The sequence below is a fragment of the Pongo abelii genome, chromosome 7 (assembly GCF_028885655.2).
Source record: "Pongo abelii isolate AG06213 chromosome 7, NHGRI_mPonAbe1-v2.0_pri, whole genome shotgun sequence".
NCBI lineage: Eukaryota > Metazoa > Chordata > Mammalia > Primates > Hominidae > Pongo > Pongo abelii.
In genome coordinates, this window is record NC_071992.2 from 83,896,453 (window position 1) to 83,923,615 (window position 27,163).

Here is a 27,163-nt window from a genome sequence, read left to right on the forward strand (position 1 = left end):
TCTTTTGAAGGTGGAATGTGATTGCAGTGATATCTTCTGCAAGCAGCTAATTTCACATCCTTCCCTAACTTTGTTTCCTTTCTAAGTTTTATCCATTTTCCCTGATAATGACACTGCCTTCCCTAGAGAGAGCTTTTGACTTTTATTTCTTCTCAAATAGACCATTTAATCTGATGGGTCTGACAGTGTCTTTGTGGTAGGCAATTCAACTGGATCTTACTCCCTTTTTCTTCTTCTTCTATTCTACCTTCAGTTTATTTTTGTTCACCTGTGTTTTTGGGTCATTCTCCAACTCAAAACAAACGTAGTCAATTTTGAAAATGTCTTTCTCTACTTCATATTCATACTCAATTTTCTGTTGATCCTATATAGATCTAAAATATGACTTTTCCCCCATCTCTTGCTACTAGAATATCCCCGATCCTGTCATTTTGAAATATTCAACATTGTTACAAAAAGTCTTTGTCTTTATGTCTTCTGATCACATCTTCTATCTTTTGTATATTAAATTAGAAATTTGTGCTTCTTGTAACTATCCTCATTCATTCAAGAACTGTTTTGGAGAGATTCAGGTACCAAGCCCTGCACTAAGTGCTATTAATGGTAAAGAGATAGATATGTCCACCATAAAAGAGCTTCACTGGTTGCCTTAGACTAGCCCAAGGCTGTATCCCTCCCCATGGATGAGGAGTCCATGGGATCAAGGAGATGTATCTGTCTGAAGCCTGAATATGTGCTAGGCACTAGAATCCTAGAATCCCTTTCACTAGAGATCCCAAGCCTGCTCTCTGGACCTGCTTGGGCCTCTTACCTCAGTCCATCATTCCCTACAGCTAACTCTAGGTCTGAGGAGTGGGCAAGAGGCAGCTGTTTTGGGGATATGTGGACGAGCTTGGACATACAGGTACAGATATCCACATAATGTCCTCACAGAGCCCCTTGTGGTACAGCATAGGGTGTGACGAGAGGGGACAGGGAGATAGAGTTAGAGGTTAGCACCTACCTGCTGCCTTCCTTTTTCTACCAAATTCTGGTGCAGAACTTGAAGGAATACAAGAATTCTAAATTTGAAACTGGCCTTCTAAGTCTGATGGAAAGTCAAAATACAGCTTATTTGATAGTTTGTTGGCAGTGCAGACCTCTGTTTGCCCTCTTGGCCCAGGCCTTGCAAATATTAAGGTTGGGTCTGTGGAGTCAACAATGTACGAGAGATCACTTCTACCGGTGCAGTCAGTGGGCAGGTTTTCTAATAGTGGGGAGTCAAGACAGCACATAGCAGAGTGGGGTGAAGACCACACAAACATGTGGGCCGGGGGAGTCTTCCTCGAACAAGTAGCATTGGAGCTGAGATCTGCCAAGTGTAAAATCTTACCAGTTAACATCGGGAAGAGGACATGGAATGTGGAAAAGAATGTCTGGAAGAGGAAAGGAATGCCAAAGGTTGGGGGGAAGGAGACAAAGAGACAGAAGAGACACTGCCTTTGGGGGCCTCAGGGTTATTCAGTATGACTAGAGCACTGGGAGCTTCCTGAGATGGAGATGAATAGATGGTCGGGAACAAGGGCTTGCTAAGGATGCTGTCTTACTCCCTTGTCTCAACAATTTCTCAAAGTGTTCCTTTATTAATCAATCTTCCATTCATCCATGAATTTTCTCCTGAAAACTTATTTGTATATGAAGCCATTTGATAATTTCCTATCACTGAAAGTACAAGATTCTTCTAATGAAAGTAACACAAAAATAAGAAGAGATAAATGAAGAAGTAGCATCTGATTTCCTTCCCACCTACATTATTAAAGTCTTAAGCATAAACCTCATTTTTGTACCTTTCACAATATTGGGTTGTTTTTTCCTGTCTTTCATTCATTATAAACTAAATACTAGTACTAACATTTATCACAATGATTTATAATAATGACAGCCAGGAATTTGTCCTTGTCTTCATTGCTTTATAGACAGTATTTCATTTAATTCTCATAATAACCCCTGAGGAAAATGGTGTTATCACCATTTACAGATGAGAAAATGGAAATCAGGGAAGTTATGTAAACTTGCCCAATGTGCATAAGCATAAATGGCAAAACTGGAGTTTGAACACCTTTGTTTGACTCCAAAGCCTGTCTTCTTACTTTTCTAGGTAACACCTTTGCACCTTCTGACAGTACATAGAGTCTAGGCCAAGTCTTAGTCTAATGACCAGCCCACATTAAGCAAAAGAAATAATGTACATAAACATAGGTGGTGAGTTTGGACCCACCAATGGAAATTACCTTTCAAAGTGTCCTAGAGACTGTAGGTAAAACTCCAGAGTTAGTAATTATAATAATTTGAATAAATTAAAACCCCCTCTATTTTCTGATTCCAAGTCACTTCTCTTCTATATTTGGAGGTCACTTCTTTTTCTTAGACAATTGATTATGCTTCTACACATTTACTACCAGCAAGACACAACTTTACTAGTGACGCTGTTAATGGTATCAGCTGCCAAGTTCATGACAGACTAGATGATGTTCATTCATGCATTTTGCTAATTTGGTTGGAACCTTAATTCTGCAGATAGCATTTTCTCTAAATCACTTGTGTAATTAATTAAAAAATAGAAATTTAGGCCCCTTCAATTAAATATGTTAAGGATTAAAAATATAATTTTGAATTTAAATGCACTTCTCTATTATATGACCTGAATTTGTTTACAAGTCAGTGAAAAATAATTTTTCTCATGAAGTTTACATTGTTCTATAACCTTTTAATGTGTATTAAATATTGCAAAGGTGTCTGAAATGTGAAACTGGTTTTTTAGTTGTTGAATGAAAAAAAAATTAGAGACACATGTTAACAGAAACAAACACGTAATTACTCGTGTCCATGCATCAGTTAGAGAAATGTTTCCCTAAATATAGAGAAATTCCTAGTAATACCGCTTATCTGAAAAATCAATCACTTTTTTAAGTTAAGGAAACATGAGCCAAAAACATGAGAGACGTAAAGCCCTTGGTATTGCATGAGCATTTGGTATCAGTTTTTTTTCCATGCTCCTATCTGAGTCACAGTTCAGGAAGTTGGTCACCTTAGCCGTTTAGTCATTTTGCAAAGACACAGGTTGATTTAATTTTAAAAGAATACATTACATGTTTGGTTTAAATTATGTGACTTGTATTCATATTTCACGGACCTTAGAGAATTTATACAGGTACTTTACAGATTTCAAAGTGAAATCTATTGATTTTTTTAAAGAGCTTAATGGAGGAGAATTTTAAGTCTTATTTCAAAAAGTAAAAATCAAAATTGCTAACTGATTTTTATGAGGTCAGTGTTATAATTAGATTAGTTTAAGATTAAATCAAAACAATAAGAATGTCATTTAACTACTTCTGCTGATATGTAACCAACAAAGAATACCACTTTATCTAGACCAAAAGCTTTGGCTCAAAGGGAACAGGCACATATCTTGAAGATATAGCCAACAACAAATGGAGGTTTGTAAAATTTCACTCTAATTTTTTAAAGTTTCACTTGGACTTTACAACTATGCTGGTAAAAGTGTAGTTTAATATTAGAAATAGTTGTCTGTTTATATTTAAATATCTTTTATTGCAAGATTAAACACAAATAGTGAAAATCACTCAAATAAAATGTATGGGTTAATTACTTAATATAATGAGAACACCACTGAAGCCAAGAAATGGTATTTTGAGGCTGGGCACAGTGGCTCATGTCTGTAATCCTGGCACTTTGGAAGGCTGAGGTGGGCGGATCACCTGAGGTCGGGAGTTCGAGACCAGCCTGGTCAACATGGAGAAATCCTGTCTCTACTAATTAGCCAAATTTTAGTCTCTACTAAAAATTAGCCAGGTGTGATGGCATTGATGGCATGTGCCTATAATCCCAGCTACTCGGGAGGCTGAGGCAGGAGAATCAATTGAACCTGGGAAGCAGAGGTTACAGTGAGATGAGATCTCGTGCCACTGCACTCCAGCCTTGGCAACAGAGCAAGACTCTGTCTCCAAATAAATAAATAAATAAATAAATAAATAAATAGCACTTTGCCAGACAACTAAGAAAACCCATCAGTATTCCAGTCACAACCTCTACTTCTCACTGCAAATAAAAACTATTCTTTTACAGAAATAAACTACTTGCATTTAAAAAATAGTTTTATCACCTAAATATGCGTTCATTGACTCCCGAAGTTAACCTTGCCAACTTTAAAAAATCTGGCACATCCTTTAAGTTTTTTCAGTCTACAGATGCCTCCTCCATCCCTTGCATTTGCTTTCAGTTTATCTGTTAAAGAATGCAGGACATTTGACCTGTAATATTTTCCACAGTCTGGATTTTACTAACATCATATTCTTGGTGCAATTCAACATGCTCCTTCGGTTCTCTATATTTTTCTGAAAATTATCCAGAAATAAGATAATCTCCTCTTTGGTATGACCATTCATTCATTCATTCATGCATGCATTCATTCATAGAAATGGGATCTCACTGTTATTCAGGCTGGAGTGCAAGGGCACAATCATAACTCACTGTAACTTTGAACCCTAAGTCCTGGGCTCAAGTGATTCTCCCACCTCAGTCTCCCAAGTAGCTGGGACTACAGGTATGTGCCACCACACCTAGCTGGCGTGGCTATTTAATATCTGATTGTTTCTCATTTTATCATCTTAGCAGCCAGTGATACTAAATACTGAAATCTATTTATTTGATGATATTCTATTCTATCATTTATTTTTTATTTATTAGGTGGAATACTTTTGTTAAGAAATCCTTTTTTCCCTCACTTACTATTTGGTGAGCCAGTAATACAGTTCTGATAGAAAGTAGGGTACTTGCTTGATTTCTCTTTGTTATTTATGTGTGTTCAAGACAACGAATCATTTCTCTATTAGCTTCTGAAGATAACCCTTACTTTTGTTAAACTTATTTGATACATAGCAACACATGACAATTATGATCATTGCTAAGCTCAAATCGTCCCATCTTTGGCTCTTGAGAGCTCCTTCAAGTTTGTTTATGAGTCATTTTGCAATGCTCTGGTAGTCTCCAATAGCTTCCTTGCTATTGGGTGGTACAGGATGTGCCAAGCTTATATTGTATATTTCCTGCCCTACACATGGAATCAGCCATTTTCAAAAAATTGCTGATTTTTTTAAAAGTCTTAGCTTATTTTAGTGAGAAGTGATATTTCAAGGCGACAGTCTGGTCCCCAGGGCTGCTCATTGCCCCTGAGTTTGTCATTATTTCTATCTCTTTTCAGTGGACAGTTAGTTCTCATCAACACTTTTAATTCAAATTAGAAAATACTAAGACTTTCATTTAACCTCGTTTCTTGTATCTTTATCTCCTCTTTTTTCCATATCAACAATTCTGTTTCTCAATGATAAAGTGACTCTAGAATTAGAATATCTCAAAATAACTCATTTGTTTTATTCCATATTACATGTATAGTAGTCTCAGAACAAAAATACTGATACATCTAACAATATGGATACTGAAAACAAATTATTTGCACATGCTTTCACCATTCTCTTGCAATTTGTAAGAGTTGTATGAAATCCACAATGTCATAGGATATAGCCTCTGCATACTACATTCTCTTCAGCTGTCATGTGGTCTTTGTGCAGGCAACTGCATGTTAATACCACCAGTTCCCATACCTGGGCATTTTGGCTTTCTAGAGGTTTCTCTACTAGATCACTAGGTTCACACTTTTTTTTTTTAGTATCTTAAGTATATTACTTCATTCTTCTTCTAGCATAAAGCACTGCTATAAAAGTCTGATGGTAATATAAATATTTCCTCTTTAAAAATCATGTGGTCTTTTTTGTCTAGATCCTTAAAAGATATTTTTCTTATTTAAAAAATATAATCAATTTGCTAGAATATATCATGTGGTAGTCATTTTGATTCATTATTGTCAGGCATGCAGTGCAATATGTAATTTCTTTTTTTTAATTTCAGGAAAGTTTTCTTGAATTAGAACTTTTTGCATAATTCTTTTCCCTTGCTTTTTATTTTCTTCCTTAAGATCTGCTATTATCCTTATATTTGATCTCCTCTGCCTATCTTCAATGTTTGTCACTTTCCTTAAGATTTTTTCTAAAGAAAAATCTCTTAATTTTTTTTTATTTTTAAACTTTCCCTCTTTTTCACTTTCTAGTTATTTTAAGGCGTTATTTTGGTTTGTTTCTCCTTATGGTTTTTGCTTTTAGTCTATATTTTATTATTTTTTTAAAAGGCCATTTTGAATCTTTCAAAGGTAACACTCATTCATAGCACTAAATTTCCAAAAAATAATAAAAATACACTTATTCATATATATTTTTCTCAGCTCAAGGTGAAAGTTATAATCAATAATTATTTACAAACTTGAAGTAATCAGCAGTTTCTTCAGTGAGTTTATTGCACATTCAGCAACAATATCTATTCACCAATTTTAAAAGTGACTTAGTTCTTTTTTCCTACTGTTTACAAACTTTATGATTTGTATAGATTCTGTGTACATCCAGAGTCAGCTAAGATCTAGAATTTGTTTTCCTTCATTTATTTATTTTTCAGACGTTTATTTTTATCTATATTGCCAGACCCTGTTCCAGGATTTGGAAAACAAATATTAATTAAAAACAATTTTTGCCCTCTAACAACTCACAGTTAAGTAGAAAAGATGTAGAAAGTAACCAATGAACGCGATACGTGCTTTGGTAAGGATAGGCGTAGTCTCAAGGAAGCACATGAAGATTTGAGTGAGGGGAGCTGGGGATGGCTTTCTGACTTGAAAGACAAGGTAGAAGTACAAGGAAGAAGTTCACAAGTAGATGGGGGACAAGAGAGAAATCTGGCAAGTTTGCAGAGCTGTACATAGTTTGCCAAGGCAGGAGACAGAAAAACCAGTGATGAGTAGGTCAATAGAGATACACATATTTACCAAATAATAATATCATACTTTCCAGTTGCCAAAATCTTTCAAGATTTTAATACTCTTTTTAATTCATTATCTCATATAAAATACAACCCTCTGGTTCTATTGTCAATACCTCATAGCTAAAGAAACTCAGCTTCAGAAGAAAAGTTGTAACTCTCTAAGACATCATGGCTAATAATTTGCTGTGTTGACACATTAAAGTGTTTTAGAAAGAATGAATGAATACTATTTTTTGTACAAAATAGTGAAATAATATTATTTATTGACATAATCAACAAATATTAGGGAACATACATGTTGGCACAATGACTAGTTCAATGGTAAATGGATCTTTCTAAAGTCAATTGACCAATAATACACGCTTTAGTCTATTTCTAAGTCCATGCAATTACAAGTAATCAATACTAGCCATTCATTCTTACAGTTATGTTCTCTCCTTCTGTCCCTTTTCTTGTCCAACATCCACAGATAAAAGTCACCACTCTTCCAAATATGGAGCCCCTTTTTCCTGGCTTTGCCCTCTCACTTTTTCACATGGGAGTGAAGGAAAGAGAAAAATAAAAATGGCTTTTTTTTTTTTTCAGCTAATAGTCAGTTTTCAGAAAATAGGAAAGAACACTAAAATGTCTTAAGTCATTTAAAATTTAACATTCTTAGTGTTAAATTTTAGTCATTAGTCACATAATTGCTCCTTCTCATTTTCATCCTTTTAAGCCAAAGGCATTAACCTCTAAAGGAACTATTTATCTTAACATAAAAATCTTGGAAAATTTGATACTGCAGAGTGAATCATAACATTTTATCTTAAAATGCCACTGTGTTTTTGTCCTTAGCAATGCTAAATTTATCAAGTATTTTCTCTACCAGTAAAAGGGGTCATTTCCAGAGAAATGTGGTCTGCATTGATGCTATATTTATTTGGAAGATTGTGGGCAAATTTTCAAAAATATTATAAACAATATGAAAAAACATTGGAGGTAACTAAACAGAAATAGCATCTGGCATATAGGTAGGTCTGAAAACAAACAAAAAAATTTATTGGATACATCAATAATTTCAAAGACTTGAGCTTTCTAAAAATTTTTGAGTTTCTAAACCACTGTACTTAGTTTTTCATTAATTGGAAATAAATCACTGCCTGTTCTTTTGGACATGAATAGTAGTTGCTGCCTATAGAGGTTGTCGAGTTCAGAAAGCTGAATTTCGATCTCTTCATCATCTATCATAAATGTGGTAACTCTGTGTAATAATGCAGTGAGAAAACACAACATGTAACCATCATATTAGCAGCTGCATTACAGGAAATTATAGTATGAAATTAGGAAGTGATGTATGATGTTGGTATCTCTGTATCTGAAGATACGGCACCCATTTCAGTGCGTGGTATAATTGGTGCTCTTCATTGCAATGCTTGTGGTTTCACATATTTCCTCTGTTGTGTCTGGGCCCTTATCCCGAATTTTCCTTCTTCCTAATATGAGTCTTCTTAAGCAGCTCCTTTATCTGGACCAATGACTAAGACTTCAGGACTAAACAAATTTTTTTTTTTTTTTTTTTTTTTTTTTGCTCAAGCACTATTCTCTCCACTTTGTCTCCTTCATCACAGGTATGCAGAGGCTACAACAGTTCCCAGGACATGGGAGTGCTCAATACATGTTTGTTTAAAAAAAAATGAAAGACTAGATGCCTTTCCTCTGACTTTTTCCCATAGCATCTTGATCTTACGTGTGGCAAATAACTTTTGCTTTGTATTCTAATCACTTGTATATGTTTCTTCAAGGTAAACTTTTTTATAGTAGTAATTAACTCTTGTTTAGCTCTTTGTCCCAACACCTAACACAGTATATGGCACATGACAAGTGCTTAATAAATACCTGTGGAAAAAATGATGGGTGAAGTTTTATGGGCCCCTTGGGTTAGAAATGCCCCAGCCATTCATACTGAGCTCCCATTCTTCCATGGGTTCCAAATACCTCAGGTAGTTCTTAAGAGAGTGCTCTGTAGGTTAGAATTATTGTTTAGCTTCCTTTGAAAAAGATGAGAAGAAAAATTATTCTGGTAGAAGTAGGTTTCTCATGGAATGTTTTTAAAGAAAATTAACATCAGAGGTCTTAGACACATAACGTTTGTGAATAAATGTACCCTACACGCAAGTGCCAGTCTTTTTGCATTGTGTCTAAGGATTAGTGAAAGATGAATATAAAATACTTAATTGAAACAAGAGAAGCATGGTATAATAAAAATGGCAATGGATTGAGGACAGTGTGGTTCTAGTCCTGCCTCACTCTCTATGATTTTCCATCTCACTGAGAATGTTTCCTTAACTATAAAATAACCAGGGGAATGACAAAAGCCTTCATCTCTGACAGCCATAGTCCCATGCCATACGTTAAGCAGTAATCACATCAGCCTCTTTGTGCCCCTTTCCCTGAGTTTATAATATATTAAATTTTCTAATTTACATTTAAACACTTATCTCAACTGTGGTTATATTAAAAACTCACAATAAGTGAAACCACATTTCAGAAAGACCTTTTCTTTCTTTCTTCCTTCTTTCTTTCTTTCCCTCCCTCCCTCCTTTCTTTCCTTCTTCCTTCCTTCCTTTCTTTCATTCTTTCGTTCTTCCTTTCTTTTTCTTTCTCTCCTTCCTTCCTTCCTTTCTTCCTTCTTTCCTTCCTTCCTTTCTTCCTTCCTTCTTTCTTTCTTCTTTTTTTTCTAAGACATAATTTCCATGTTTTCTTTCCTTTTCCTCCTTCACATGCCCCTGTCTGCCTCTCCTTGTATCCTCTCCCCCTCTTTGTTTTTCAAGGGAAATTACATTATGGCATTTTTTATTCATTCCCGGGTAATTACCAAAATATTATGTTGCTAGAATGACTTGATATTTAAAATGCCAATTCTTTAAAATTAAGAAAAGGACATCTGAAACTGATAGCTTTGTGCTTTGAAGGAGATTTTATTTCATTAGCGATCCCAGTGAGAGGGAGGAGGGAATGCTGGCATTTCACTGGTCTGGTGTTGGAAATGGGGAACCTGAGGTAGATGTATTGGATCAAGCCTCTTGACTGGGGCCATCTCTTCTGACCCATCAGAATCAGAGATCCTGATACTTTATTCTTCGTTGTGTCCACTTGGCCTTGTACCACACTTGCATTCTTCAAAATGTTAGTTTCCTTTGTATTTTCCTCAAAGAATCTTTTTATTTTTATTTTACTTTTTCTTCTGGGATGGAGTCTTGCTCTGTTGCCCAGGTTGGAGTGCAGTGGCATGATCGCGGCTCACTGCAACCTCCACCTCCCAGGTTCAAGTGATTCTCCTGCCTCAGCCTCCCGAGTAGCTAGGATTACAGGTACACCACCAAGCCTGGCTAATTGTTGGATTTTTTGGTAAAGGTGGGGTTTCACCATGTTGGCCAGGCTGACCTCAAGTAATCTACCTGCCTCAGCATCCCAAAGTGCTGGGATTACAGGTGTGAGACGCTACACCAGACCCTCCGAGAGTCTTTTGCTTTATGCTCTTCATTCACTGGTGTCACCCATTTCAGTGACTTACGAATGGCAGTTACAACCAAACTCCAGTTGTATGGGCCTTGAAACAAATGGTATTGTGTAGGTTTCTCCTTTCCTGTGGTGTAGATATGACACTGACACTAACGAAAGAAGCAAGGCTGTCAAGAAGCTTGTTTTATTTATATTCGATCATTAAGAAAACCCACGGTCATCACCAGGTCTTAGCAGAAGACTGCAAATGTCCAGACAAATGGGAAAAACCACACACTCCAGCTCCAAGGAAACACATCGCCCTCTTCAGTGAGCTCCCAGAAACCGCTCTCCAGCACCTCTCACTGTTAACCCTCAAATGCACAGAGGCCAACCAGGCAAGCTTCCCATGCTGGCTGCTCCAGAAAGCACATTTGTAACTCTGAGCAATTTGCCACATTGTTCTCTTACTCCTAGCCATCCAGGCAAAGGAGAAAGGATGATTAGCACATAAAGGATTGACTGGTTCTGTCATGAAAGAGCCACATTGGAACAGCCCATAGTACTCCCAGGTTAGTGTCCGAATGAGGGTAAGATAGTGTGGGAAGTTCACCTCTAAGAAACAGTTTATCTATGTGTATATATATATATATATCTATATATAAAATAAATAAAATAAAAAAATAAACAGTTCATCTGAAATAAGTTATCGGCTTTCTCCGTGTGCTTTGAGTTAAATTCCTCACAGCTTGAGAGATTTATATGAACTTAATTTTTCCCAATAGTTTATGCTTTAAGCAAATAGAACTACCTTATCTCTCACTATCTTATCCATCGAAAATCCAACAAGTTTGGAAGCATTTGGAAACATTTAAACTATGGCATATTAATGTTTTGCCAGTGGAAATATGATTTAGGAAGAAATATTACCACCTTTGTGATTTAACCGGTGATTTCTAAGTTTTGGGGAATACCAGCATTTTATTTCTAGCTCAATTTTTGTTTTGACATGAGCATGCCTCCTGTTTTCCCCAAGTGCTTGCAAGAATACATCACAATTTTTTTAAAAAAAAGCTAAAACGAATTTAATTTTGTATGTTTTAAATTATTGTATCTCAGTGACAGAAGAGTGTCAGCCTGGGCCGGGCGTGGTGGCTGAAGCCTGTAATTCCGGCAGGCACTTTGGGAGGCTAAGGCAGGCAGATTACCTGAAGTCAGGAGTTCGACACCACCCTTTCCAACATGATGAAACCCTGTCTCCACTAACAAAAAAAAAAAAAAAAAAAAAATTAGCTGGACGTGGTGGCACATGTCTGTAGTCCCAGCTACTTGGGAGGCTGAGGCAGGAGAATCACTTGAACCCGGGAGGTGGAAGTTGCAGTGAGCCCAGAAAAAAAAAAAAAGAAGAGTGTTAGGCTAGAATCCAGTCCAAGCAATGCTTCCCCTTGCTCCTTGACTTAGGGCACTTCACTCTACCCCTCTTGGCTTCAGTTTCCCCAAGTATTAAATTGGCCTGAGGTTGTCTTCCCTCAATGAGATAATATATGTGTTGGTCATTGGAAAGTTAAAAAGATTCTGTAGAAACAAATGTAAGCTTTTAGCACACTTATTTAATTATCTTTTAAACACATAGGGTGTCATAGGATTTATAATTTCATGATATTTCAGAATTTATTTCCAAATGTCTCTTGTCATGGAATATAAAAGCATAACTTATCCAAAGCATCAAGTTGTTTGACAATTTTGACCACCAATGTTTAGATGAGTTTGGGATATATGTTTAATTTGATTTTATAAATTTCAACAATTTGAATCTGTGATTACTGGTGTTCAGTGAAGTGCTAGTAAAGACACAGATGATGGAGAATTTACTAATTACGTACTAATAGGTTAAGAATGACTTAATATAAAGTCTGGGTATAAAGATTAACGGTCTGTCCTCTATCTAAAAAATATTTTAAGTCCATGTTTTAGATCGTCACACAAATTTATAGAATATAGAATTTGTGACTTCTTTCCTTAATCTAATTATGAGACTATATTTATAACATTAACAACAGAAAATGTTACACAATTTGCTTAGCATTCTGTTCCAAGATTTAGTTAGTTACTCTAGCTGCTCATTTGTTAACATGAATTAAGATCTATACGAGATCATGTCCTTTGCAGGGACATGGATGGAGCTGGAAGCCATTATCCTCAGCAAACTAACACAGGAACAGAAAACCAAACACGGCATATTCTCACTCATAAGTGGGAGCTGAACAATGAGAACACATGGACACAGGGAGGGGAATAACACACTGGGACCTGCTGTGGTGGCGGAGGGAGAGCAAGCATCAGGATAAATAGCTAATGCATGCGGGGCTTAATACCTAGGTGTTGGGTTGATAGGTGCAGCAAACCACCATGGCACATGTTTACCTATGTAACAAACCTGCACATCCTGCACATGTATTCCAGAACTTAAAATAAAATGAAATATATTTTAAAAATCCACTTGAAAGCTATATTGTTGTTTTGCAAAAATTCTTATCTCTTTCAAAGAGTAAGAAGTTGGCAAGCTAACAATCCCACAAGTATCAACTGAAAAGATGGGAGAATAGCAAATATTTTTTGTTGCTCTCAGATCTCACTCTCCACGATTCTTTCATTCTTTTTCTCTCCTTCTCCTGACCTTTTCAACCTCTCTTCCTCTTTACTTCTAGGGAGAAGCCTCCAGTGGAGTAGGACACTCACTGAAAAACTACATGGAAGAAGTGAGTTTTAAGGTTGCTTTATAATGTATTCTGAAATCAGTCTATGATACAGGATGAAGCACTCACTGGGGCTTTCTCCATCTACCTGTAGGGTTTCTAGTCTGTATGTGTTCAATGGTCATGTCCACAAAAACAAGACAATAAATAATAGGTTAGCAAAACAGTTTTTGGTCCACATTGGGAGAAAGATACTGTATATCAGTTCAGTGATCCTGAACATGAAAGTAAAACTGCATAAACCTGCTACTAATATATATTTTTATACACAAATATTTGTCGATATTCAAATAAATGAGAATAATATGGTTTACACTGGAGTGTGCACAAAAAAAGACACAACCGCTGTTCTTACTGAAAGAACAATCTATACTAGGTCTGGGTCCATTCATGGGACAAATGGTCATCAGGGATGATATTCATACATGCCATTATGCAGAGTGCTATCCCAACAATTAAATATATGATAGATTTCACTTGGAAACTTTATAGACTTCTGGATTTATTATTTTCGGAGATATCCAAGGGTGTTCTGTGTCATGGAACTTTGGACTGATGGCAAACTATTTCAGAACTCTCAGATAAACCAGCGGGCAGAGCCCATAAAACTTGGCCTGGAGCCAGACCACCATGGCCACTAAATTAGCTGTCTAAATCCACTGCAGGTGGAGGGAACTGGGAAAAAGTTTGGTGATGTTAAGAACCGCCTAAAAGGATTTTGTGGTTGCCCAAGCTCTTGGTTCAGCATTCCCCACTTAACAGTGGATCTGTGGGTGATAGGCCACCTCCACAAGAGGGATGGCTGATGCCTTTTGTAATATGTCCTGTCTAGGTCTAACCCCATGTTCCCAGCTGGAGAGCACTGAGGTGCTGGGCCAAGACATGGGCTGCCTACTGATGATAGAACTTAAGAATAAGTCTTCTAATTTTGTAGTTCTCTTCCAAGAAAAACAGGCGTAGTTTCTTCATAATTACTAACGTGCAATGTAAATGTACTTGTTGTACACAAGTGTAAATGCTCAATGAGGCAAGAAGGTTGAGAATTTGTGCCTTTTCACTTAAAGTACCTAAAGGCTATTGTTCCTCACACTGTGGTCCTCTGACTACAACACTGCCATCATCAGGGGGCTTGTAAAAAATACAAAATCTTGGGGCTCAGCCCAGATCCAAATAATCAAAATCAACATCCTAACATGATCTCCATTTGATTCATATGCATCCAAAAAGTGCCAAGATGCTCTGCCATAAAGTGTCTTTTCCAACGTTCTTTCTAGGAAGTAACTGTGTGCATCATGAAAAATCCCAATTTTGTTTAAAAATCTCCAATTTTATATAAAATAGGTAAAGAGCAAACCTTTTTTTATAAATTTATATCTTGCTTATTCACCTACTCTCAATAATAATTTTTTGTCTGAAATAAAATATATAAAATCTCTCCAGTTTATGAGATCCATTACTGACTTTCAGTTTGAATTTTGCAAAACATGTGAACTGCCTTTCTTTAGTTTAGTATTACTCAGTATTTGCATTTATTATTGACTTATAGTGAGATTTTAGCTCTTTCTTAAGCCAACAGATGACCATTCTTTACAATAAAACTAAGATCTTAATTAGTAAACTATTAACGTACAGCTAGTTGGCTTTTCTCACAGACAATCCATTTATGTATTAGAAAAGATATATGTACTTAAACTCTTCTCCATTGAGAACATGTTTAGAATGTGAGCCATAAAATCATAGTCTTTTGTCTTTTCTCACTTAGGCTTTTATTTCACTTTTTCTTTTTTCTTCATGTTAGTAGAATCTATAAACAATAAAAAACAGTATTTATAAATGTTAGAAGCATTGAGACTAAAACTGAGCTAGCAAACATTTGCTTTTAGTTAGTACACAATAAAACTCAAACCATAGTGTTTACATTTTTAATATATTTAACATTTCTTACTAAAGTTTGAACAGCTCTTTGCAGATCAAACGCTCTTTTTTCATCTAGTTTTATAATGAGACAGAATCATAACCACATGAAATTAGACAATTTTGTTTAGATCTGAATCAAAACTACAGAGATGATATGGTCTTCTCTAAAAGTAAAGCTAAAATGGAGATTTTATTCAACATCTTCTATTTTTTAATGTATTACTTGACTAAGATTTGTGGTTTTGACCAAATAAAAAATGAAATATTTTATAATTGCCTACATTTCTTTGTCCTCAAAATAGCTCTGATAGTTAAATTTTTAAAAATATTACATGCTTTTTACATCTAAGACACTTGATAACTCAAGGTGGGAATAATTTTACATCACAGAAATCTTAGTTTTTGGATTATATTAACGTTCATTTAAAAAGTGTATAATTTAAAATAACATCAAATTCAATCAGTTCCAAATCTGGATTATCATAATTTTTGTAGCAAAGTTAACCCATTTAAAATATCACATTACCAAGACCAAGCTGGTGGCTTATGCCTGTAATCCTAGAACTTTAGGAGGCTGAGGCAGGAGAATTGCTAGAGGCCAGAAATTCAAAACCAGCCTGGGCAACATAGTGAGACCCTGTCTCTACAAAAAATCAAAAAATTAGCCAGGCATAGTGGTACACACCTATAGTCTCAGCTCTTCAGGAAGCTGAGGCAGGAGGATTGCTTGAGCCCAGGAGTTTGTGTCTGCATTGAGCTGTGATCTCGCCACTGCACTCCAGCCTGGGTGACAGCGTAAGATCCTGTCTCTGAAACACATACACACACACACACACATACACACACACACACACTACCCAGATGAATAACTGGGAAGCAGTGTAGTATACTGCTTAAAAATCCCGTAATCATTAGTGAAATGTAGTAATTTAAATACATATGTATCAGGTAAGTATTGTCAATTCAAATGATTGAGAAGCCGTAAAGAACTAGACTGAAGTCAGTGATTTCATTTGAGGTTCCTCACACCCTTAGGAAGTTAGTTGGTGAGGGCCAGAGGCAACATACATGGGAATGCGAACTTACTGGCAGTGTGGCAGCTTCACAGTCTCTTAGGGTGTCAAACAGAATTAAGAGCACGAGACAGGTCTTTTCAAATCTGTTGAAGCTGGCTTTGCCAGATGTGCCATCTGAACCAGAAAGGGGATCATTTCTATGCAACAAAACATCCTGGAATCACTTTGGATGCCAGTTTTGGCCTGTTGTCTTGTTTCTCCTGTGTAGTATTCTGCTCTCTGTGGTGTAAAGAGGTTTCAATTCTACTTCTGATGGAGAGTGTATGACATTATTCCCTATAATCAATAAGAGAAAGTTTACTTTTTATCATTCACGAAGGTTTACTTTCTAAAAATTTAAATAATTATCAATTATTATCGTTTTATTTCACTTAGAAAACTAGGAAATGAAGATGTTTTTTCAAGAAAATCCTATTTTATCATTAACATTCATTAAGAACAGAGACATACTAAATCATAATTTTTAAAAAAGTTGTAATCATGACACTCAGACAGATGTAAAATGAACACATGCGAAAGATTTATTTAACTGATAAATTAATGAGGGAACAAATAAAGCATTCCAATGATTTCAAAGAATTAAACCCTCACTTAACATAGTCATAAAGGAATGCTGAAATGACATTATAAATCGATGGAAAAATTGGCAAATTTAATCACTATCCATAGGATAGTGATTGCATTCTATTGCATTCTAATGGACACGATTTACACTTATATGGACAAGAGGCATTTGCACTGCTACCATTTTCTACAAATTCCATAGTTGTGAAATAGCTAAAGTCAATGAAGTCCCAGAGCTTCTGTAAAATCAGGCATGCTCGAAAAATGACTTGTTTTTCATAGATAAACCCAATCATCTTTTGTTTTTTTTCCTAAGTCTTTTACAAATTCATACCACAATTGCCTTGGAAATAAAAGCCACCAAGTGGAATCAGTTGGAAAAGAAGATGAAGTACAATCCCAAAGTATAGTGTAGGATGGCAAAATAGTCATGTAAATTTATTTAAGTATTTTGCATTTACTTTGTAATGTTTTTCACAACCTACTGTACTTTTCTAACTTTGTTATTGCTCTCTCTCTTTCATTTCCCCAGATTCTATTAATTTATACTAATAGCTCCTAACCTTAAGTAACTTTTACAATTCCCAAAATAAATGGGCTTCATAAGTATAATTCACTTAAAAATTGTGGATTTCGGCCCAGCTCATGCCTGTAATCCCAGCACTTTGGGAGGCGGAGGTGGGCAGATTGCAGTCCAGGAGTTAGAAAACAGACTGGGCAACATGGTGAAACCCCATCTCTCAACACACACACACACACACACACACACACACACACACACACACACACCCCACATGGATAATATGAACCATTTCATTAACAAATGCGACAAGTTATTTACAAGCTTTACAAATTTAGCTGTGTACATTATATAAAGGGAATTTCATTTTAATGGAAGTGATTTTTAACGGAAGGATTAATTCTTTGTCAGTGGAAGCAGTCCATCACATGTATCCAGAGTGGAGTGTGACTTTGTTTGTTTTATATGTACTATGCTTCAGGGAACCTTATTTTATAGGGATTCCATGGTTGTAGAAGTAAAATTAAAGTGATTAAACCATTTTGAAAGATAGAAACTGATGCTTTGTGCGTTAGTGACGTATTAATACCAAATGAAAAGAAGTACTTAGTTGATTCAGAATTAAAGCAGCCAATGGTAAGTTTGAGCAAAGAAGTAATTTTTTTTCCTGAAATACACTGAACTTTCAGAGCCACATATGATAAATCACTGATTGGTTGCATTTAAAGAATCTAAAAAATAAGCTCTTCAGGTGGATCAACAATGCTGCTGAAGTTTGTAAAGCACTTATTCTGTTAGCAGATAGAATAATGTGTTGATTCAGAGCTATCAACCATTTTCCATGTGATAAATATCACTATTTCCCACCACTCCTAGTCCCTGGACATTTGCTATAATTATGGTGAAAGTGTTTTAGAAAAAGAATGAATAGGATTTCTTCTAAAAGTAACACAAAGAAGTTGCTCTTGGGAATGTGAAAAGTTTGTACTACACTCAGATACAGTTTAATATTCTTGTGGAAAATGTATATTTGAATAAGTTGGCAAAGAGGGACACGTCAGCTTTTGTATTTTAAAATGTTCAAGATTTTAGCTCTTTGACCCCATCAAAAAGAATTATATGTAGGCTTATGGGTTGAGATTTATACATACATAGCGATGCTTCTTGGCACTGATAAAGTGAACAGGTGCATTATATTACTAGCTCTATTCCAGGGAAAACCAAAGTAAAACATTTAAATTATCTATTAACAGTAATATTTGTACTATCTTTATGATTCCAATAATTCAACATTTTAAAGTTCTTCCCAAACTACATATTTTACCAAGCTAATGTTCCGTTTGTACTTTAGGCAATTTGCATTAAATGGAGAATAGTTGAATGCTGCTTATCTGTTCAGGAATAAAGCCATTAAAACCGAAAAACAATCAGTAGTATTGCTTAATATGCTGAACTATTATGGGAAAATAATAACACAATTGACTTATTACTCATATCTTTTTCATGAAAACAAATTTCGGTATTTCAATCAAAAAGCTAAATAACCAAAATATTTTTAAATTAAAAACACTTTTTCATGACCACTTTAAATTTTTCTGTTTTAAAGGAATCACTTCAGCATTTCATTTTCCCTTACGTATCCAAAATGTCTGTTTTTCATATTTCTTCTTCGAACATCAGAGACTGTGTTCCATTTTTTAAAAACTGCAGCAGTGTGATTTCCCTCTCTGTTAAATAAACATTTCTGAAATTTTACTTCTGTTATCTTCTACATAGTTAATGGAATGTTTAATCTACAATTTTTTACATTTATGCTATTTTTTGGTATAGCTCAGCAAGACCAAATTTAATAATTAATAAATTTTTAAAAAATCAAGTTAAAGTCCTTACAATAAACACTGGTTTATACCTAAATGGTATATTCCAAGATTGAGTGTCCTTTTTTTTTTTTTGCTGACTTTCCCTGCAATAGGCCATCTAGTGCCTCTCACATTTTACTATCTAAAGGAATCTAGACCTAGATAGATACTACTTATGAAGCACAAGAGATCATCTAATCCAGTAACTATCCCATTCTATCCCAAAAGAGAATTTAGCATGCCTTGGATTCACCAGGATAAAAAGCTGTGCCTTCTGACCCCTGGGGCAATTAGTTTCCTCTGTGGAGCCCATCTCTCATATGATAGGAGTTTAAGTTTTAATCCAATTAGCAGACCATTTTCAAGAGCTGCTTGTGCTAAAAATCTTGTGCTTTTATTTTTAAAATGAAAATCACTTTTGAGGCTGGGCATGGTGGCTCACGCCTGTGATCCCAGCACTTTGGGAGGCAGAGGTGGGAGGATGGCTTAAGCCCAGGAGTTGAAGACCAGTCTGGGCAACCAAGAGAGACCCTGTCTCCACAAGGAGTTAAGGAAAAAAAAAAAAGAAGTTATTGAGGCATGGTTGCACGTGCCTGTAGTTCCAGCTACTCCTGAGGCTGAGAGGAGAGAATGGCTTGGGTCCAGGAGGTCGAGGCTGCGGTGTGCCATGTTTGTGTCACTGCACTCCAGCCTGGGCAATAGAGAACATGTCTCAAAACAAAACAAAGCAAAACACAAAAGAAAAGAGAAGAAAAGAAAAAAATAAGAAAGAAAAGAAAATTATTTTGAAATTTGGTTTTGCTTTGTTTTGTAAAAGGAAAATTTGGGGTCCCCAAAATTACTAACCTAAAGGGAAAAGTCAAGCTGGGAACCGCTCAAGGCAAACCTGCCTCCTACTCTGTTCAAAGCCATACCGCTGCTCACTGAAATAGAGGCGCACGCCTGTAATCCCAGCACTTTGGGAGGCTGAGGCGGGTGGATCACAAGGTCAGGAGATCAAGACCAGCCTGGCCAACATGATGAAACCCCGTCTCTACTAAAAGTACAATAATTATCTGAGCGTGGAGGCGTGCACCTGTAATCCCAGCTACTACTTGGGTGGCTGAGGCAGGAGAATTGCTTGAACTCGGGAGGCAGAGGTTGCAGTGAGCCAAGATCACGCCATTGCACTCCAGCCTGGGCAACAGGGCTAGACTCCATCTCAAAAAAAAAAAAAAAAAAAAAAAAAAAAAAGCACCATATCTGACAGCCTCCTTTAGAAAGCCTTATCAGAAACTCAAAAGAATGTAACCTTTTGTCTCTCACCTACCTGAGACCTGGAAGCCCCTCCCTGCTTCAAGCTGGAGCTGTCCCCACTTTTCTGGACAGAACCAATGTAATTCTTACATATATTGATTGATGTCTCATGTCTCTCTGAAATGTAGAAAACCAAGCTGTGCCCCTACCACCTTGGACACATGTCATCAGGACTTCCTGAGGCTGTGTCACGGGCGTGCATCCTCAATCTTGGCAAAATAAACTTTCTAAATTAACCGAAACCATCTCAGATATTTGGGGTTCACACTTTCCATTTTAAAAACCAACTTTTTTGGAACAGTTTTTGATGTACAGAATTATTAGATAGATAATACAGAGAGTTGCTATGCCTCTTATTCAGTTTTAACTACTACTGGTATTTTATGTTAGTATGGGGTACTGGTCACAGTTAACAGGCCAGTATTGATACATTATTAGTAACCATATCTGTACTATGTGCAGCTTTCCACCGGTTTTCCCTGTCATTTTCTCTTCCATGATCGCATCCAAGATCCACATTACATTTAGTCATTGTGTCTCCTTAGGCTTTTCTTGGTTGTGACCCTTTCTCACAATCAACCTTTCCCTATGTTTAAAGACCACAATGGCTTTCAGGAGTACAGCTCAGATATTTTGCAGATTGTTCCTCCGTTGATATTTGTGTGATATTTTCATCATAATTAGATTGGGTTAATGTGTTTTTAGGAGGAAGACCACGGAGGTAAAATTTAATTTTCATCACATCCTGTCAAGGGTACATCCTATCAATATGCCGTATTGCTATTGATGTTGACCTTGGTCACCTGGCTGGAGATAGGGTTTGTCAGGTTTCTTCACTGTAAAGTTACTTTTATCCTTTCCCTATCCCTATCCCCACAAATAGTTTAGTGACTATTTGAAAGAAAGTCACTAAACACAGCCCACACTTAAAAAGTGGGAAGTTATTCTCCACATCCTTAAGGGTGGAGAATCTACATAAATTATTTGAAATGCTCCTGTATACATATTTGTCTATTCTCATCCATTCATTTATTTGAACATTTCTTTTTATCTATATGGACTTACAGATATTTATTGCATATTTTGGATAATGACCCAATACTGGCTTATTTATTTTGTTGCTCAAATTGTTCTAGCTTTGGCTACTGACAGCTTTTTCAGTTAGTCCCTTAACTTTTTGACTTACTTCCATCATTGTGTGTGTGTGTGTGTGTGTGTGTGTTTGAGTACTTTCTTGCTTTTCGGCACTACCAGATGCTCCAGCTTTTCTTGTACATTTCTTCCCTCAGTCCTAGGGAGTCCAATCATTTATCCCGAAACCCTGGTTATTTCAATGGAGAATGATTTTAGAAACCAAGATTGGGGTGGTAGATGTGTTAATTGCTACTGAGTGTCATTGCTTCTAAGTCTTCTCAGCTGCCAGAGTAGAGAAACATATGCATATATATATGAATATGGGCCAGGCATGGTTGCTCACACCTGTAATCTCAGCTACTTGGGAGGCTGAGGCAGGAGGATCTCTTGGGCCCTGGAGGTTGAGTTGAGTCATTATCTCACCAATACACTCCAGCCTGGGCAACAAAGTGAGAATCTGTCTCAGAAAAAAAAAAAAAGAAAATAAATAAATAAAAAGAAATATATATCAACATTTCTGTGTGTAGCCATCTGTATATATAGTAAGTTAAACATGAGCTCATACCGACGTCTTCAACTCTAATACATTATGCATGGATCATTCTAGCCTCTTTCTCCTGCTTATCTGTAAACTGCCACACCAGCAGTGAGAAACCTGGCTCCCATCATCCATTTACTTTACTATTCATTTCCAGAGTACATATACAGTGGTTTCAGAATTGTTAACCTGTACGCCCACAGAAAGCAAGTTTATCACTAGAGTGCAGTGCACATGTATAATTCCTTTTGGCTTTGGTATTGCAAACTCCATTCATTTTCAAAGTTAGTTAGGTTAGCACCTTATTTCCTCCCCCTTCAGTGAGGTTGTTTCATACATCTGTAACACATTTATGTTCTTTCTTTTTTGGTATATTGCCTTTCATTCTGGGATTCCCCAACTTCCTAATTGATTTTTTTTCATTTGCATACATTCAAGTTTATGCTGTGGCATAAAATTCTATGGGTTTTGACAAATGCTTAATGTCTTGCATTTGCCATGATAATATCACACAGAATAGTTTTACTGCCCTAAAATATATCCTGTGCATCACACAACCAACCCACCACTCCACTTCCAAACTTCTGGAAAATTGTGCTGTTTTGAAACTCTAGATTGGGGCTGAACTTCTCCAGAATTTGACATCAAAATGAAAGCTGTGGCAGATAGAATATTTATCTCATAAAGTAAATGTTTTAAGCAAAGTGGACATTTAATGACTGGTGGTGTCATATTTCTTAAATATCAAGAGTTGTGGAACTTTATTTTTACCTTGTTAGTATTTGTCTGAATAAAAATAAAGCACAATATCTCATATTGGAGAAAAATATAATTGAAAGAGGGTAGAGATGATGAGCGAATTTGAGAAATAAAGAGTGAACTGACAGATCATATTGATTTTATGTTTTTAATTTTCCAAATATGTTTGAAAACACGTTCTTGAGTCATGGCTCAATAAATTTAAAGTCGTTATTTTGTGCTAGAGGAGAACCATCTTTCCCCTCTCCTTCTTTTTACCCTTCATCCTCTCCTTTCTTTTCTTCTTTACTTCCTCCTATATGAATATTTACCCAGTAAGTCCCTATTTTGTGCAAGGGATATAATAGATGCTAGGAATGCTTAGGTGAAAAAAGTTATTTATGACCTCAAGGACCTTTTTTATTATTTTTAAGGGCGGAAGAGATGAAAGTATAATTATTACATGGTATGATTCTACTGGTATAATAGGCACATAAAGGAATAGAGGAGTAACTCTGCCTTGCAGGATCAGGGAAGACTTCCAGTAGAAGTGACTCCCGAGCCTTGGAGGAGGAGTGTTAATGTTTAAGACAGATAAGGAAATGCAGCGTAGAGCTACCAGTTCATTATAGCTGGGGTGGTCGAGGTGGGATTGAGAGAATAGTGTGATAGAACATGTTAGACAAGTATGGATCATGCAGGGCTTTGAGTTTAAATCTTACCCAGAGAATAACGAATAGAGCCACTGAAAAATTATAAGCAAGGTAGTGATTACATCATATGGCAACTTAAAAAGCATGCTCTGGCAGGTGACTGGTGGGAGAATTAGACAGGATATGATACATGATCCTGGAAAGCTTCCCAGATGGCTATTACTACAGTCAGGGTGGGAGATAATGAGGGTCTGCTTTAGTTCAATGACAGAAGGGAAGGAGCAGCAAGGAAGTATATGAGAAATATGTTAACAAACTTTAGAAAGTGAGAAGAGGAAGGAGGCAGTGAAGTAATACTAGGAGAGTAAAATCGAAGATGTTCTCTAAATCCCATTCATCTTCATTCTCATTAAAGGGAATTTGAAACCTTGATGGCAAAGAGGCACATTTTCTGCCATTTTATATTGAATATTTCATAATTATGTTTCCAAGAATGAGGGTCAACATTTCCATAAAAATATTAATTCATAAGGAATACAGTTCAGGTATTTCTTGACTCTAAATGTTATTAAAAGAAGAATGTAAAAAATGAGTTCAGAGTTTGTAGAACGTCTATGGCATGAAAATGAATTTAAACTTAGAGCCCTCCTTTTTTTAATGAGGAAATTATTCTGATGGTTTTTGAAGATGCAGTTCATAAAGATTGGAGTGATTATCCACATTAATGTTCATGATATCAAAACAGAGTTTAATCTAAAATAAATGTGTTCTTTGGCAGGATGAATCCTTAAAGCAACTGCAGGTAGTTCATCAACCATGGATCTTGCCAAGTGACACAGAAAGTGAAGGAGTGGAAGCAGAACAAGAGAAACGTGAGTAGACGCTATTGTTTATTGACAAATTTCTTTTACCAGAAGGAAATCCACAATAAAGCTATTTCACTTTCATAGCAATAAACAACTTCTGTAAAAAAAAAAAAAAAAAATCCAGACTCTGTTAGGAAGAACATGTAAAGACAAGCTATCCTTCAGGTCTATGTCTTCATTCAGTAACATCTTAATTATGGTACAGGGACTCATAAACTAACTTTCTGGAAAAAAAAAGCAATTATTCTTTCTAAAGACCAACATAGACTGTCTAGTTGGAATATGAATCTTCTATGAATAGTCTACAATTATATCAGTGATAATTTATAATTATTTTCAAAGTTTCAAAGTATGTCAGGATCAGCTGATTATTATATATGAAATTATACTCATTCGTTAAAAGAAGATATTTACATATGTAGACGCTGTTCTAAGTTCACAAAACAAGTTAATATTATAAGATAACTGAAGACAAATAGACTAATGGCTCTTGGTTTAAGTCACCATGTTCTAATAATAATGAGGAATCAATCACTATACTAATGACATAGCTCAGAGCATGCTCTCCAGGGTTTATTGAAATTGTAAGACATATGGGCCCAGAAATCTGGTTGAGAAGTTAGTAGCAAATTTTATTTATTTATTTTTCTAGTGGTAGCCCTCAGAGAAAAATAACAATTGTATGTGATAATGTATACCTCGTGATAATTGGTGTGATATGATGAATAAATAATTCTCCTGAGCCATAACCATGAGAAATACTTATATGTTACATGGGTAGCATTATAATCATGAATCTGGAGAATCCAGGAAATTACACTTCCAGCTTAAAAGCCATTTAAAAATGTTCTTATCCCACTTCTCCACTTCCATACTGTGGGTTTATGTGGTCAGAGGGAGCACAGGCATGAGAGTGAGTGCTCAGGTTAGAAGAGGAGAATGGAGGCCAAGGTTCACTCAGCTGTCACATTCAGAAATAGAGTAAAAATCACAGTGGTACTTTACAGATTCTATTGAAGGAAAACAGCACCCATCTTCTTTAGAAAACAACTGATAGGCTGGGCGTGGTGGCTCATCCCTGTAATCCCAGCACTTTGGGAGGCTGAGGTGGGCAGATCACCAGGTCAAGAGATGGAGACCATCCTGGCCAACATGGTGAAACCCCGTCACTACTAAAAATACAAAAATTAGCTGACCATGGTGGTGCTCACCTGTAGTCCCAGCTACTTGGGAGGCTGAGGCAGGAGAATTGCTTGAACCTGGGAGGCGGAGCTTGCAGTAAGCCGAGATCGCGCCACTGCACTCCAGCCTGGCAACAGAGCGAGACTCCGTCTAAAAAAAGAAAAAAAGAAAACAACTGATAAAGATGGAGAAAGTAGAATGTACTTCAAGCAAGTACAAAAGCAAAGAGTATTTTGGAAGTCCCTTAACGCAAGGAATCCTAAGTAAAATGGTTTAGAAAATATAATACTGTGGGATACAGAGAAAAGAATCCCCAAATCTGAAAGTATTAATAGTGCTCCAAAAGTTTTATGAAAAAATGCAAACTCATTCACATCCCCCCATCTTCCCACATATTTAAATATACATAAGCTCTCATTCTAGATTTTGGCTGTAGTGATTTTTCACCAAATTCTTTTGAGGCCTTAGAAAATTTCATGTTAAAAAAAACCTTCAAGCACTGTGGGTGTGTATTGTATAAACACAATATGGGAAAGTGTGCTAGTTTTACTGTTAGATCCTACAAGAGGTGCCCAAAGTGGGCAAAACTGGTAAACAACATCCTTATAGAATGCAGAGCATGTTAGTTATATGAGTGTGCTATATTTTATAATGAACTAAAACTTAGACAAGAAAATAATCCATCAAAATAGTATATTATATCCAGTTCCAAATTTAGTCTTTTTTTCTTTTCCTTAAATCCATATATCTCCAATCAATATTAAGAGTAGAAAACATAGCCTAATCATGTAAAGGATATGCAAATCCCCAGAACTTTCTTCAACCCTTGTCACCTAATACGCATTGCCTTTCTGCTTATATTTTTACAATATTTTGGCAATAAGTTTTAATTTTCTTCTCTTCTACTAGGGTGCAAGTTATTTGAGGGAAAGTGTCCATTCCCTTTTTCATCTTATTGAGACACAAAATAAGCCTTCAATAAATATCAGAAGAATTAGTAAATGAATGAGAAAATGAATGAATAGATTTATTTTTTTCCAACTTGTTTATCAGGACACTTAGAAATTAAAAAAAAAAAACAAAATAAATAACTATTGTAACTATGAATAACTGTTATAAAAGTTATTTATACTTTTATTAAAATTTTAATATTGGATTTATAGTTTATCCATGGGTTTTGCTAAATGGTCCATCAATCAATCTAAGAAAGTCCATTCCTGAACTCTTGTAACCGTAAAACTAGAACCAAAAATATTTGATCTTAGCAATGTTGTACTGGGAGATGACCCTTGACAATGGTAAATTGCTTGAAATAAAATCAGGGTTTAAAATAATTGGGTGGTAATGGGAGCCATCTGGAAATGGAATGCTAGTTAGCATTGTAGCCAAGCTCCTAGCACAGAGATGCAAATAAGAGTAGCTTCCATCAACCAGGTGCTGGGACATGTATACATTGGAGCCACTGAAGCATTGGTATCTCCACTGATACTTTCAGTCAATGCATGTGGTTTGTAGAACAGCTGGCTAGATATAATACATCATCTACCTCTGTCTCAGGAAAAGGAAATAAATGACATAAATCTTTGTGAGCCCAGTATCTGATTTAGAATTTACAGGCTCGTATCCTAGAAACTTACGAGTGAGGAAGATGACAAGTTTA

The 27,163-nt window shown here is 36.0% G+C and overlaps 1 protein-coding gene across 5 annotated transcripts in view; it reads left to right on the plus strand.

Moving 5' to 3' along the window:
- C7H8orf34 (chromosome 7 C8orf34 homolog) overlaps positions 1-27,163 on the plus strand; it is a 502,481-nt gene that overhangs the window by 423,365 nt on the left and 51,953 nt on the right. For 3 of the 5 annotated variants that reach the window (XM_024250723.3, XM_063726379.1, NM_001195657.3), the window contains 2 exon segments: positions 13,113-13,163; positions 24,234-24,327. In XM_024250723.3, the coding sequence (XP_024106491.3) occupies positions 13,113-13,163; positions 24,234-24,327 (145 nt within the window). 5 annotated transcript variants of the gene reach the window in all.